We start from the raw sequence: 12,325 nt of genomic DNA on the forward strand, positions 1-12,325 counted from the left end.
AAGCCAATTAAAACTGCTAGCATTCTATCAAAAACCTGTTTGGCAGCATAAATAATTGATATCTGGAAATAAAGCCCCAGCTCTGTGTGCGGGGCCTGCTGTACAGGCCTGGGTTGCGGCAGCAGAGCCTCTTCTGTGAGCTGTGGGATGATTCTGGGCTTCCTGTCACCTGGGTTTTAAAAACTTGATAATCAGGCCACACACAAACACATCTTTCAAAGAATCTCCTTGGCCTACAAAGAGACGGTGACATTATTTGCAGGTGTTTGAGAAAGAGAAATAAATCCCAGGCCCCTCTTGAGCTAGGTGGGAGTGGAATAAATTGAGGCACTCTACCGGAGCATCCCGCTTTTTAAAAATGACGTGATTAAAAAGGACATCTGAGAACAAATTTATGAAGTTGTTATGGCAACTGAAATACTTGGATTGAAATGTGTGTATCTAAAACATGAAAGATTGTAGGAAGCCAGAGAAACAAGCCCGGCATTGTGTTTGGGAAAGGGAACTGAACAGGCAGCCAAATACTGTTCCTCGGGCGGTCATCCTTCAGGGTAACTGCCTCGGTTTCCACTTTTTAAAATGCGTGATTGGTGCTTTCACGCACGGACTGTGTCGCCCTAGTCCCTCGGCCTTGTACCGGGCTTTGTTCATTGGTCCTTTGACCTGTGGAGACCACAATCTACGTATTGTGTGTGATGCGGGACTGCACATGGCGTCTCCACATTTACCCAAAGTTTACAGGACTGTGTTCTTTGATTCCTGTCCTTCTTTGTGAGCAGCCTCTCCCCGTCCTCTCACCGTGTCCCCCAGTTCCTACTCACCACAGGCCACTTACACATGGCCACCCTCAGAGGAGCCCAAATGTTTCAGAATTCCCTAGAATCTGTGGTTGTCTTCTAAAAGCTATAGATCCCTTCTGTGTGATTTGATTGTTTGAATTTCTCAAGTTTAAAAAAATTTTTTTCCTCAGCAGACCTGGCAAGAGTACTGTATAATTGTTGCTTTAAGTCCCAGGCAAGGATATCTAAAATAAGCATGTACAAATAAATGTGTATTATAGGTGTTAAGTCTGTTAGAAAATCAGTTCCTTAAGCTACATCTGGAATGCCTTAGATTGTTTTCAGCATTAGATTTCAGGTGCGTTCAGTGCCCACAAAATTGTTTTTGAAAATGTTATAAATTCCTCATAATCTATTGTTTTACCTAAAATGAAAAAAAAATGGTTAAATGTCAGTTATAACAATGTTAGTACACCATCCTATGAGAAGTAGACTATTTTAATTGAGAAAAAGTTTGGCAAAACATTCATTTATACCAAAAAATTCAAATGAAGCAATTTCTTCTTTTATAGTATTTATTGACTGCTAATTACTGAGCTATTCAGTGTCCTTTATTTTAAGCATAATATTTTTTATTTCAAATAGCTTTAATTCCTAAAGTTAAGTGAAGCAAAGGAAAAGAGAAAAATAGAATAATTTTCAGAAAATTATATTTCCCTTAAACAATGAATAAGAACTCTATTCCCAAGGTCCTGAGTTTGGTCCCCAGTACCAAAAATAAATGCATAAATAAAAATAAAAAAAGAACTCTCTTCCTACTGAAATTACTTACTTTTTTTTTTTTTTTTTTTTTTTTTTTTTTTGTACTGGGAATTGAACTTGTGATTGTGAGGCAGATGGCAGAAATACTGAGCTAAATCCCCGGCCCAACAATTTCTTGATATATAAATACAAAACTTCTATAATGGATTGCTTTCCTAATTCTTTAAGGACTAAGGTCAAACATTTTCCTACTTTTGCAAAATAACTTTTGTTAATCCATCTAGCTAAGTATTCATTTTAAATATTTTCTTAAACCTGTACATCCTTTTTCACTGTGCACATGGCGGTGATTTCGTTTTGATATAACTTCTTTAGTTCATGAACCCATTGATCCAAGATGAGATCATCAAAATCATAAAAAGCCAGTTTCAAGTATATAAAATATAAGCATGTGGGGTCTTTGGATACATTTTACAGTACAAGACTCGCTTTTTAAGGATCTGTTTTTTCCTAAGGATAATTTTGATGCTTTCCAAAGTGGATACTATTTTATTTCAGGTGGGTCATTTAATAGTTTGTTGATGTTTCCAAGGTCCCTAAACAAAGTGTGATGTGTTAACAGTCTTATTAACGACGTTAAAATAGAATTAACAGCTTGCCGATGCCCCCAGAGCACAATAGCTGCTGCCTCCCCTGCCCCTTATAAACTGTGCCCGCTGTCTTCCCTTTGTTTCAGGCCCAATCAGCAAACTCAACTTTTGTGGCAGAGGAGGCAGTTCAAGTGTTCCTGCCCCCGCCGAGGGAGGAGCTAATGTGGAATTACCGGGAGACCAATCAGCGGTGCAGCAAGAATGACCCCAAATGGGGAAGAAGGACTTTGTTGACCCGCGTGGCTCCCTGACCTTCCCTCACTGTTTTTTTCCCTTTGAAGAGTTTTACTCTGGTGTCGTTTACTTTATGATGTTCTTGCTCAAAGCCACAAAAAGTTTTAGAAGTTTTGGATCATTTAAGGTACACGGTAGCACTCAGAGTCGTTTTTTAAAATCTGACACAAACTATTGATAGTTGGTGTTTTTTTTGGAGGGGGGGAGTAGAATTTCCCCAATTGTCTTGAGCCACAGTAGGTTCTAACTGTTCTGGTGTCCCAGAGGGAATCAGATAAGCCACAGATCTGGGAATACTGGTTCCGTTTTGTTGATTTCTGCTTTTAAAAAAATAGACTTCACTGCTGTAGGTCTTTAAGACTTTGTCAGGCAGTAATCATAGTGGGCCAAAAATAAAGATTTTCAGGAGAAGGCTTCTTTTTCCCCTTACTCTTGTTACGGTGGACACACATTTGGCAAATCATCCCATGTCGAAGTGCAGATTCATGGGATAACCTCCGAAATGGGAGATGCTACTTTAGCCTTTGCCACCACCTGCTGATTATTTATGAAGTGCATCACATTTGTAAACTATTTCCCATCCCCTCTGGGTGGTGGTCAGTGGGATACTGTACTATTAAGAATGAAGTAGTTTTCAGTTGTGCAGGAGCTGTCCTTGTTTATATCTTGGCCTTGCTCAGCCTTTGCCTTGCTTTGTTGCTTTTATTTTCTTTTTATGGTGCTGCTATACAGGGTCTTTGAGTATGGTGCTGACACTTGAGGTGGTCAATGCTGGAACAAAGGAAACCCTTTAAGGCAGCATGCGGGATTATGGACTCAAAAAAATACAAACCCAAGGTTCCGCGAAATTACTCAAGTCCACCCAGATATGGGCGATGAGATACAGCTAATGAGCTGTGATTTCAAAATACGATTATTTGTCAAGGGTTATCCTATCATGAAAGAGGGCAGTGCGAGCGCTCTAGGTAAGCCGCGAAGGGAATGTTTTCTTCTACTTTCTGAGCCCTGGAGATGGGTAGTCATTGATTGAACAATGTATGAAACTGGAGCAAACGGGGTGTCATTTGATACTAGCCCCATGCATGGGTATAAATAATAACACTTCCGGTTGGCATCCCTGAGTGTGTGCTGCTTGATGAGGGGCATTTTACCTGGCCGAGGAAGAATGCCTCTGCGGCAGTCCTCCGTCCCTCGTCCCTGCTTGTCATTTTACCCAGGCACACATTGTGGCCCACCCCCATCCCGTGGTCGAGTGTGTCCTCCCATGCCACTGCTGGGCAGCGGGGCTGTCTCATGCCCAAGTGTAACCGACTTTTGTGGGGCGCCACTGAAGGAGCACACCAGGCATGGCGTGGGGGATACGCCTGGGGCCGTGGCACCGTGCTGCCAATTTTGATGCGAGGCATCAGTGCTGTGTCCACCCGATGGGAGTGCCCAGTGCACGTCTGCGTGACTTAGGGACGCTAAGAAAGCCAAAGGGATTAGCAACAGACAAAGAAAGCTTGTCACCTCTGTGCAGAAGCCAGCTGGCATCTCAGGGGCAACCTGAGCTGCGCCATTTTCGTCAAAGCTGTGCTCGCAGAGCTCCTGCTTGGCTTTTGCTAACTCTAGAGCCTGTTGCAGGCTTGGGTAGTGGAGGGAAAAGGTGAGAGTAACCAGGAGCCTGAGGCTGGAACCCATGTCTTTTGTTGCAGGTGACTCAGGGAAGGACAAACCTCAAGTTTGATGAAACTTTGGTAATCAGTACAATTTTCTCTTCAAGGACTTTGTAAACAGCATTCATCCTTCAAAAAATTCTTTCTCTTTGTGATTTATTTTATAAACCTAAAGGAAAAAGAGAAAGTCAGCAGTTCCAGCATTTGCTATAGTGGTGTCCTAATGGTTTCTAGCTTTGGACCACTGACATTTACCAAGACAAATCACTGTGAGATAGGATCCTGCAGAGGCAGCTCTGGGCCCGGCCTCCCTGGGCAGGACTTCTCGGTGCTCTTAGAATTCTGAATTGGCCCCAGCAGCACCCTTTAGGACAACAAAGGATGCTAAGACGGTATCTGACAACTTGACTGTTTCCTCTAGTATTTTAAAATTAGTCAAATGTAGAAATTATTGTTCTCTGATATCTTTGTCATTTCTTGAAAGCCAGTTATGAAATATCACTTTAAAATAATTGCTGGGGATGTAGCTCAGTGGTGCCGTGCCTGCCTGGCAAGTGCAAGGTCCTGAGTTCAATCCAATACTGGAAAAAATAAAATAATCCACATAAATGTGCTTTATTTAATCATAAGGAAGCTTTGGAGAAAGGGTGTTTTATTTTTCAGTAGTTGTTCCATAGGAATATTAAATGATTATTATGATTACTAAAGATACCTTTGCATAGCAACTCTATTTTAATATACCTTTGCAAACATTATTGCATATAATCTTTAAAATAATTCTAAGGAAGATATTATATTTATAGATGATGAAATGATGACTGCATATATTTTCATAGCATGCCACAGAATTGTGCTACCAGAGAATTCTGTTTTTGGAAAAAAAAAACAGCAAATGCTGTGTAAAAATGGCTTTAGAAAACACAGATCTGAGGTTTTAATTCCGCAAGGTATATATAAAAGATGACAAGATAGGAATAAAATCATGTGATAATGTGCAGTCTCTTTTTAAGTGGGCAATTGTGTGAATCTTGGTTTTATGACAACTTAGTTTTCATGTGTCTGTAAAATACTATAATACATTGCATAGTTATGAGAAAACAAAATTATCTCCTCCATATTTTTAAAGAATAAAATATAATCACCTTATAGCAAAAGAATGTTTTCTAAGTAAAGGGTAATCTTGTTAAAATATGGTTTAAAAAAGTCATTAAATCTCAAAATGATATATTTACTCTTTAAAATAATCACACACACACACACACACACAACTTGTTCAAGACTAGGTAGCCATGCTATTTGTTTGGAGTGATTTGTTGTTACCATTGAGAAACGCTTATCAAGTACAAGAAAAAAATGTGATTAGTGTTTCTGGGAATTACAGCGTTGCCAGAGGGGGAAACGGTCCAAAGTGCAAAAGGTTAAAAGTGATTTGTAAAAAATAGGAAAAAAACCTTGTTTAATAACAAGAAAATTAATGTTTCTTAAAAACAATTTAAATCATCTAAGTGATGGTTTTTAATACTTTTCATGATAATACTTTGATGTTATTTACATTAAAATATTTTGGGTGGACTGGGGATTTAGCTCAGTGGTTCCATGGCCTGCCTCACAAATACAGGATCTTGAGTTCAATCCCCGGTACCAAAAAAAAAAAAAATTTTTTTGATTGAGGGGAGCAGAGGGAGATGGGTTAAAATGAGAAAGAAATGAAACAAAACAAAAATATCCTGTTTTCTGGGATCCAAACTTTAATATAGTTATTGGTGGAAAAAAAATGTAAGCTTTCACAAGGTTACCCTAAGAAAAGTCACCCACATGTGGTCCTAAGGGTTTAATAATAATAATAATAATAATAATAATGATAAGACTGTGAGGAAATAATCATTTGATGAACAGAAGTCTAGAATTTCACAGGGGCCACTGTTAGAATCCAGTCAGGTGTCATTTCTGCTGTCCATTGTGATAAACAAGCGTCGGTTTTGTCTTCTGGGAGTTTGGGGAGATGCTGCACGGCCGTGGTTTTCTTTCAACAACTCTAACATCAAAATGGCCAAACTGTTGGTCGGATGCATGTTAGATAAAACAGATGGGATTCTCAGTTCGTGTACCGGTTCAGCCGTTTGATGGAATTTGTGCCACCCTGACCAGTGAGCCCAGATGGCGCTTAAATCTGTCACTCTTTAACGACCCTACTGTTTTTTAAAAATATTTTTATATTTGAGCCCATTGAGTTAATCTGAGAGATTAATCATTTCCAAGCTCTGTCTGGGCAGGGCCTTACGGAGGGTTCTGTGTGAGAGGAGGGTCTTGAGCAGGAGGCACCTAGCGTGCTGGGCTTGGGGACGACCCTGGGGAGCATGGTGGCAGTGGATGAGGGACCAGGATGGGCCTGTGGGAAGGGCCTCAGCGGTGGAGAGAAATCTGATGGTGTCCGGAAAAGTGCTCTTTTGCCCAGCACCCACCCCGCATGGCTGAGTGCCCACGGTGGCGCCTCAGGGTGGCTGTGAGTAATCTGCCCCTTCCTGTGTCTGGTGTCTCCCTGGGGTGAGCCCCAGATGGGGTCACCCAGGTGAGGCTCCCCGAGGTAGTTCTGGGGAGGACCTGGCATCTGTAGCACTAGAGCTCTCGTGGATCTCACAGGCCTTTTCCTCCCTGATGGGCTTTTTTCTTTTTCCTCTTTCTTTCTTAAGTCATTATTTTGAGTCTCCCAGTCTTCCAAAATGCTTCAGTGATTTGGGGCAGGAGGTGCTGGCCCACCCCTCCCTCCAAAATCTCTAACCTTGGCTACGTTTACGGAGTGGCTTGGAATTGCTTTCTCTTCCTGCTGGGATGAAAAAGGGGGAAACGAATGGTTTTTCATTATGTAGACGTGTTTTTTTTTTTTCCTGTTTGTATCCGATGTAGCAGGTGTCAAAATATGGTGCAGCTTTTCAGCACTGATGTGAAATTTTCCACTGCCCCAAAAAACCCACCAGCATTGTACATACGCCCTCACCTGTAGTAACAGAAGTAAAGAGGCCCAGTGCCTTATTGTGCTCCTGGTGTGGGGGATGTCCTGTGGCCGGTTCCCTGGGGCTCCTGTGTATGCCTCCCCTCTCCTGGGGATCTTGTGGAGGGGTGCTGATCTCACCCTGCAGGTGACATGAATCCAAATGTCCCCTGCCCCACCTGAGTGTCTGCACCCGAAGACCTGTTGGAATTCTGCTTCTGGGGGGTTTCCGCTAAATTAGATGACCCTCATATAGACCGGAAGAGGAACAAGAAGCGAGTTGTGGTGCAAAGTTCTTTGGGAAGCGTTAGGGTCTGGCGGTCTCGAGGACAGTGTCTGCCTGCCAGAGCACAGTGGGAGCCGCACCTGTGACTGAAACCTCTCCACAGAAATGCCACGTGTCACCATCCCGTGGGGCTGGGCTCTGAGATGTCCCTGGGAGGGTAGAAGAAAAGCAAGCGGATAATACGTCATTTTCAGCTTCAGTCTGCTGTAGGGACAGCCAGGGTTGCACCTGCACACACGCTCAGAGCCAAGCGTTGGAAGGGCGTCAGGGCGGCAGCTTAAGGAGCGCTGTCTTTGTACAGACGATGAACTTGCGCCAAGAAAGAGGGGAGCAGCGAGGCAGAAGTCTGCCTGGGTACTGGTTTCAGTTTCCTAGGCAGCTTCTTCGTGGTTAAAGAGTAAAATCAAATGCTCTGTCGGGAGGAGGCAACTGCCGGTGGCCACATTAAAAATGGTTTAGATAAAGTCATATCATGAATTTAGTATCTTCCAAAAAACTGATTTCTTTTTTTAGTAGACTAGATATTCCTATAGGCCTAGTAAACATTCTCAGTTTTTTTATTGGGTCAGTTCATTCCACTCTCAAGTCATTTCCTCTAGGAACTAAAATCTTTCTACTATTTCCATTGGCAAATGGAGAACACAAGGACCTATGAGGTGTGATTGAAAAATGTGGTGACTTTAAATTTTTCTAAATTTATAGCCAGGAGGAGCCAGGGATTTAGCTCAGTGGTTCCGCCACCTGCCTTGCAAGTGCAAGGGCCTGAGTTCGATCCCTGGTACCAATCAATCAATCAATAAATAGTCAGGTGTGGCAGGGCACACCTGCAATCTCAGCACTTGTGAGGCTGAGGCAAGAGGATCGTCCTGAGTTCAAGGCCAGCCTGGGATACACAGCAAGACTCTGTCTCAAAAAGAAAAAAAAAATTATTACAGCAAAAGACACGTTGCTATTAATCCCTTTCAAAATACTCTCCCTTGCTTCAAAGGTTCTCATCTCATCTTTCTTGCCACTTTTAAGTAGTTCTTTTTTTTCTGTCATTGAGTTTCTTGGTACATTTTAGGTATAAAGTACAGTTATATTCATTATTGGAATCTTGTACCTTTACATGACAGGTCTTGGTTCTCATTTTTTCCCCTTGTCCCTGCCCTCCCCATTTACAAACACTTCTTTTAAGTAGTTCTAGAAGTCTTTTCCTGGGTATTTTTAGTTGCACTGTCCTGGCTGCTTCAAAGCTCTGAATTGATGAAAAATGCTTATCTTTCGTGGTTACTTTAACTTTGTTGGAGCTGGCGATTTAGCTCAGTTCTTCCACCACCTGCCTCGCAAGCACAAGGACCCAAGTTCAATCCCCGGTACTAAAAAAAAAAAAAACTTTGTTGGAAGAGCTAGAAGTTGCACAATGTCACATCTGGTGAATAAGGTGAATGAGGACACATTATAGTGTTTTTTTGTTTTTGTTTTTTTTGGTGCCGGGGATTGAACTCGGGCCCTTGCGCTTGCAGAACCACTGAGCCAAATCCCCAGCCCTATAGTGTTTGTATTTGACAGAAATCTGTAAAGTTTTGAATTGATTCGGAACCTTAAGGCAGTCACATGAATACTCAAAAGAGGACTTCCAAAACTGCTTTAGAAAGTGGCATGAAAGTGAGGGAGCATATTTTGAGAAGGATTAATGGTCGTATGTCTTTTATTATAAAAAAATTAGTAGACCCTGTATTTTTTACCATCCCGTGTGTGTGTTTGTGTGTGTGTGTGTGTGTGTGTGTGTGTACACATACGTTTGAAGAATTCTGTGGTCATCTGAGAATCAGCTCTTTGCCTATCATTTTTCATTAATGTTTGCCAAGCAATTATGAAAGGATGAAGAACAGAAATAAGTCATCTTTAATGTAATGTTGGCTATTCAAACAAGTTGAATGTGTGTTGAAGAAACAGAAGAAAGAGGAGAACTAAACTTTTGCCTGCCTGTGTCTACCTTCTCGCCCTGGGCGTGAAGATGGCGCAGCAGCCCTGGCCCATTTTCCAGAATACCAGCTGGTGGTAGCCTGGCCATGTCCAAAGTGCTGGGGTCGGGGACAGAAAGGCCATGGTGTGGTTGAATTAGATGTTAATCAGATGAGCAGCTTCTATTGCTTCAGCTTTGAGTGGGAAGTGACACATTAAGGGTTCCAGGATACTGGAACGTGAGTTTTGCCTGCCTGCCTGTCTTCCTTCTTTTCTTCTTCCCTGTCTCCCTCTCCCTCCCTCCCTCCTTACCTCCCTTTTTCAGAAATTTCTCAGGCTCTTTCACAGTACTCCTTTAAGAATCAGTGGTGGTGGGGATTTATAAGCTTTCAAAAAGTTGGGTATCCCCAGGAACCCTGCTTATCCAAATAGGAGGTACTGGGTTAGACAGTTGTTTCAAATCATTGTTTCATTTCCTTCACCTCTGAAAGACTTCTTGATTGACGGAGAGCCTAACTTCAATTGCATGGATATTGGAAAGTTTCTCTTTCGTTCCTCATAAAGATCTCTATTTTCAGCCTGTAAGAGCTGTGACAACGGAGACATAAACAGTGTCCTGCACCCCACACAGTGTGCGTCTCATAACCAGAGACAGAGCTCCTAGAACTGCAAGACATGTTTGGGCCTAGTCAGTCTCTTAGGTTTCCTTAGGAGCGTTATTCTCTCATTTTACTATTTGGCAGGAGGCCTGTTAGAAATGTCTGTGTGTGTAAATGATGCTTACAAAATATTCCCTACCGGAATTATGTGAAATTTCCCCTGGTGGTTTAGTATTTCCTGAAACATAACTTGCAATTTCTAGATACCTACCCTAAAAAACTGGCATCCATCGGGCTAAACTTTAATGGGGTGCAGGAATCTTTGCCCTGCCAAAACCTTCTTCCAACTTTTCAAATAAATAAAAAGCAAGGGTATTGAACATTTTACATTTTGAAAATACCCTCCATTCCTGACTTCCGGAAACCGTAATTTGTTTTAAGTCAGAACACAGCAAGTGGGGACCAAGATGGTGGTGGAGCACTTGCCTTGTGTGCAGGCCCTGGGTTCCATCCCCAGACAAAAATCCCAAGCAAACAAAATCCCCACAGCAACAACCAGGCAAACACTGGTCAACTACAAGAGGAACCCACAGATCTCAGCCAGACCACTGCCCCTTTCTACCATTTAATCTCTCGCCCCTGCCCAGAAAAGAAGTCAGTTTCTGCTCACTGTGCCTGAATATCTTCAGTGTTTTCTCCCTGCTCTTGCTCCCCTTGTTCCGGTCGCCAGTGCTTCACCTTGGGAGCTGGGGGTGTAGTGCATGGGTCACGGGTAGAGCACATGCTTAGTATGCACGAGGCCCTGGGTTCAGTCCCCAGCACCAGGGGGAAAAAATGCCCAGTGTTACCCGCAAGCTAGGCAGGGCAGTTCTCCTTTGGCAGCATGGTTTCCCATAGAACTCTGAAAGTCTCGCGTATCCCTTGTTGGATGAACATTGGTGACATCTCTTGCTCTTTCCCATACTCCAGATGTGCTTAAACTCTTGGGATGTCATGAACACATTTTCCTCCTAAACATCCACAGTTCACTGAGAGATTTCTAGAGTTGAGAATCCTCTCTAGATCACCTAGCATATTTCAGAGCTATAGTAAACATTAAACAGCAACAAAAAGTCCCTTTCTCTCTCTCTCTCTTTCTTTCTTTCTTTCTTTCTCTTTTTAGTACTGAGAATTGCATCCAGAGAGCACTGAGCTATATCTTCACGTCCCAGCCCTGTTTATATTTTGAGACAGATTCTCACTGAGTTGCTGAGATTAGCCTTGAACTCATGATCCTCCTACCTCAGATGCTCATGTAGCTGCTACCACAGGGCTGACTTTTAGCAAAAGTTTGCACCTCCATTTTCTCCACTGTTTGTTTAAGACTCTGTGTGGCAACATTTTATGTTCCCAACTTATAAAGTTGCTCTGGAACAGATATGGGCAGGGGACGCCTCTAGAGGAATAGCCAACACCACACATTCATCTGACAGAGAGATACTGAGCCGTACGACCAGGCAGGACATGGTGGCCGGGAGCCAGGTGGGAGCTGCTAGAGACTCACACCCGAGTGAGAGGTGGCTGGCTGGATTCTATTCCGAAGCAGAAGCAATGCCATTTCCCAGTGGGCTGAATGTTTCTCAGTTGGAAATAAAAGAGGAATCAAAGAAGACCATCTAGGTTTTTGTCCTGGGTGACCGGAAGGAAAGAATTGTTCATGTCTGAGGCAGAGCCGGCCATAGAGGAAGGGTGGTTTTGCTGGGGCTGGGGTCAGGAGTTGAGCTTTGGACTCGTGGAGTCTGAGACAGCTATTATAATTTTCCGTGGAGAAGTCGGTAGGTGGTCGAGGGCCGGAGCCTGGCGTTTGGGAGAGAGGTCACGATGAGAAATCTGCACACGGGCGTTGTCGGCAGAGAGATGATAGGAAAGGACCCTGGTCACTCCAACATCAAGGGGTGGACCGGATCCCGCAGAGGAGGTGAGCAGTGAGGTGGATGATAACCGGGGAGTGTGTCCAGGGGCTGGGGGGCGGGCCGGGTGGTGAGCTGTGACGTTGGCTGCCACCACCAGGTCAAGCGATCTGAGAATGGAGCATTGGCCCCTGGGTTTTGTGACGGGGGCTCATCAGTTACCTCCACGAGAACAGATTGGGGTGTGTGTGGGATGGGTTTGTCCTAATATTCTTCCTACTATTCCTAATGATTTCCTCATATTCTTCAGGGGTGGGCAGAGTTGAAATCAAACTGTATGTGGCGCCCTCTTCAGTCCTTAGAGTTGACCCTGAACCTTCTACTGTCATATATATGAAGGGAACAAGAACCGCTGTTATAGGATGTGAATGAGTCCTGCTTCATTTTTGAGTACTTTTATGTGCGGGTACTGTCAGGCTTATTGTCCCATACAGTTCACCCACGGAAAGGCAATTCTGTTAATTGAATGTATTTT

General features: G+C 43.2%; 1 protein-coding gene across 3 annotated transcripts in view; it reads left to right on the forward strand.

Annotated features, from left to right (window-relative positions):
- The first annotated feature begins 6,403 nt into the window (after positions 1-6,403).
- The window catches only part of Clybl (citramalyl-CoA lyase), a 169,380-nt gene continuing 163,458 nt past the window's right edge, over positions 6,404-12,325 (forward strand). For all 3 annotated transcript variants that reach the window (XM_010604602.2, XM_010604601.3, XM_019204587.1), the window contains exon 1: positions 6,404-6,583. In XM_010604602.2, the coding sequence (XP_010602904.1) occupies positions 6,438-6,583 (146 nt within the window). In that variant the 5' untranslated portion in view covers positions 6,404-6,437. The remainder of the gene's footprint in view (positions 6,584-12,325) is intronic.

Source organism: Fukomys damarensis, unplaced genomic scaffold (assembly GCF_012274545.1).
Source record: "Fukomys damarensis isolate Sample0158 unplaced genomic scaffold, DMR_v1.0_HiC HiC_scaffold_6, whole genome shotgun sequence".
Classification (NCBI taxonomy): domain Eukaryota; kingdom Metazoa; phylum Chordata; class Mammalia; order Rodentia; family Bathyergidae; genus Fukomys; species Fukomys damarensis.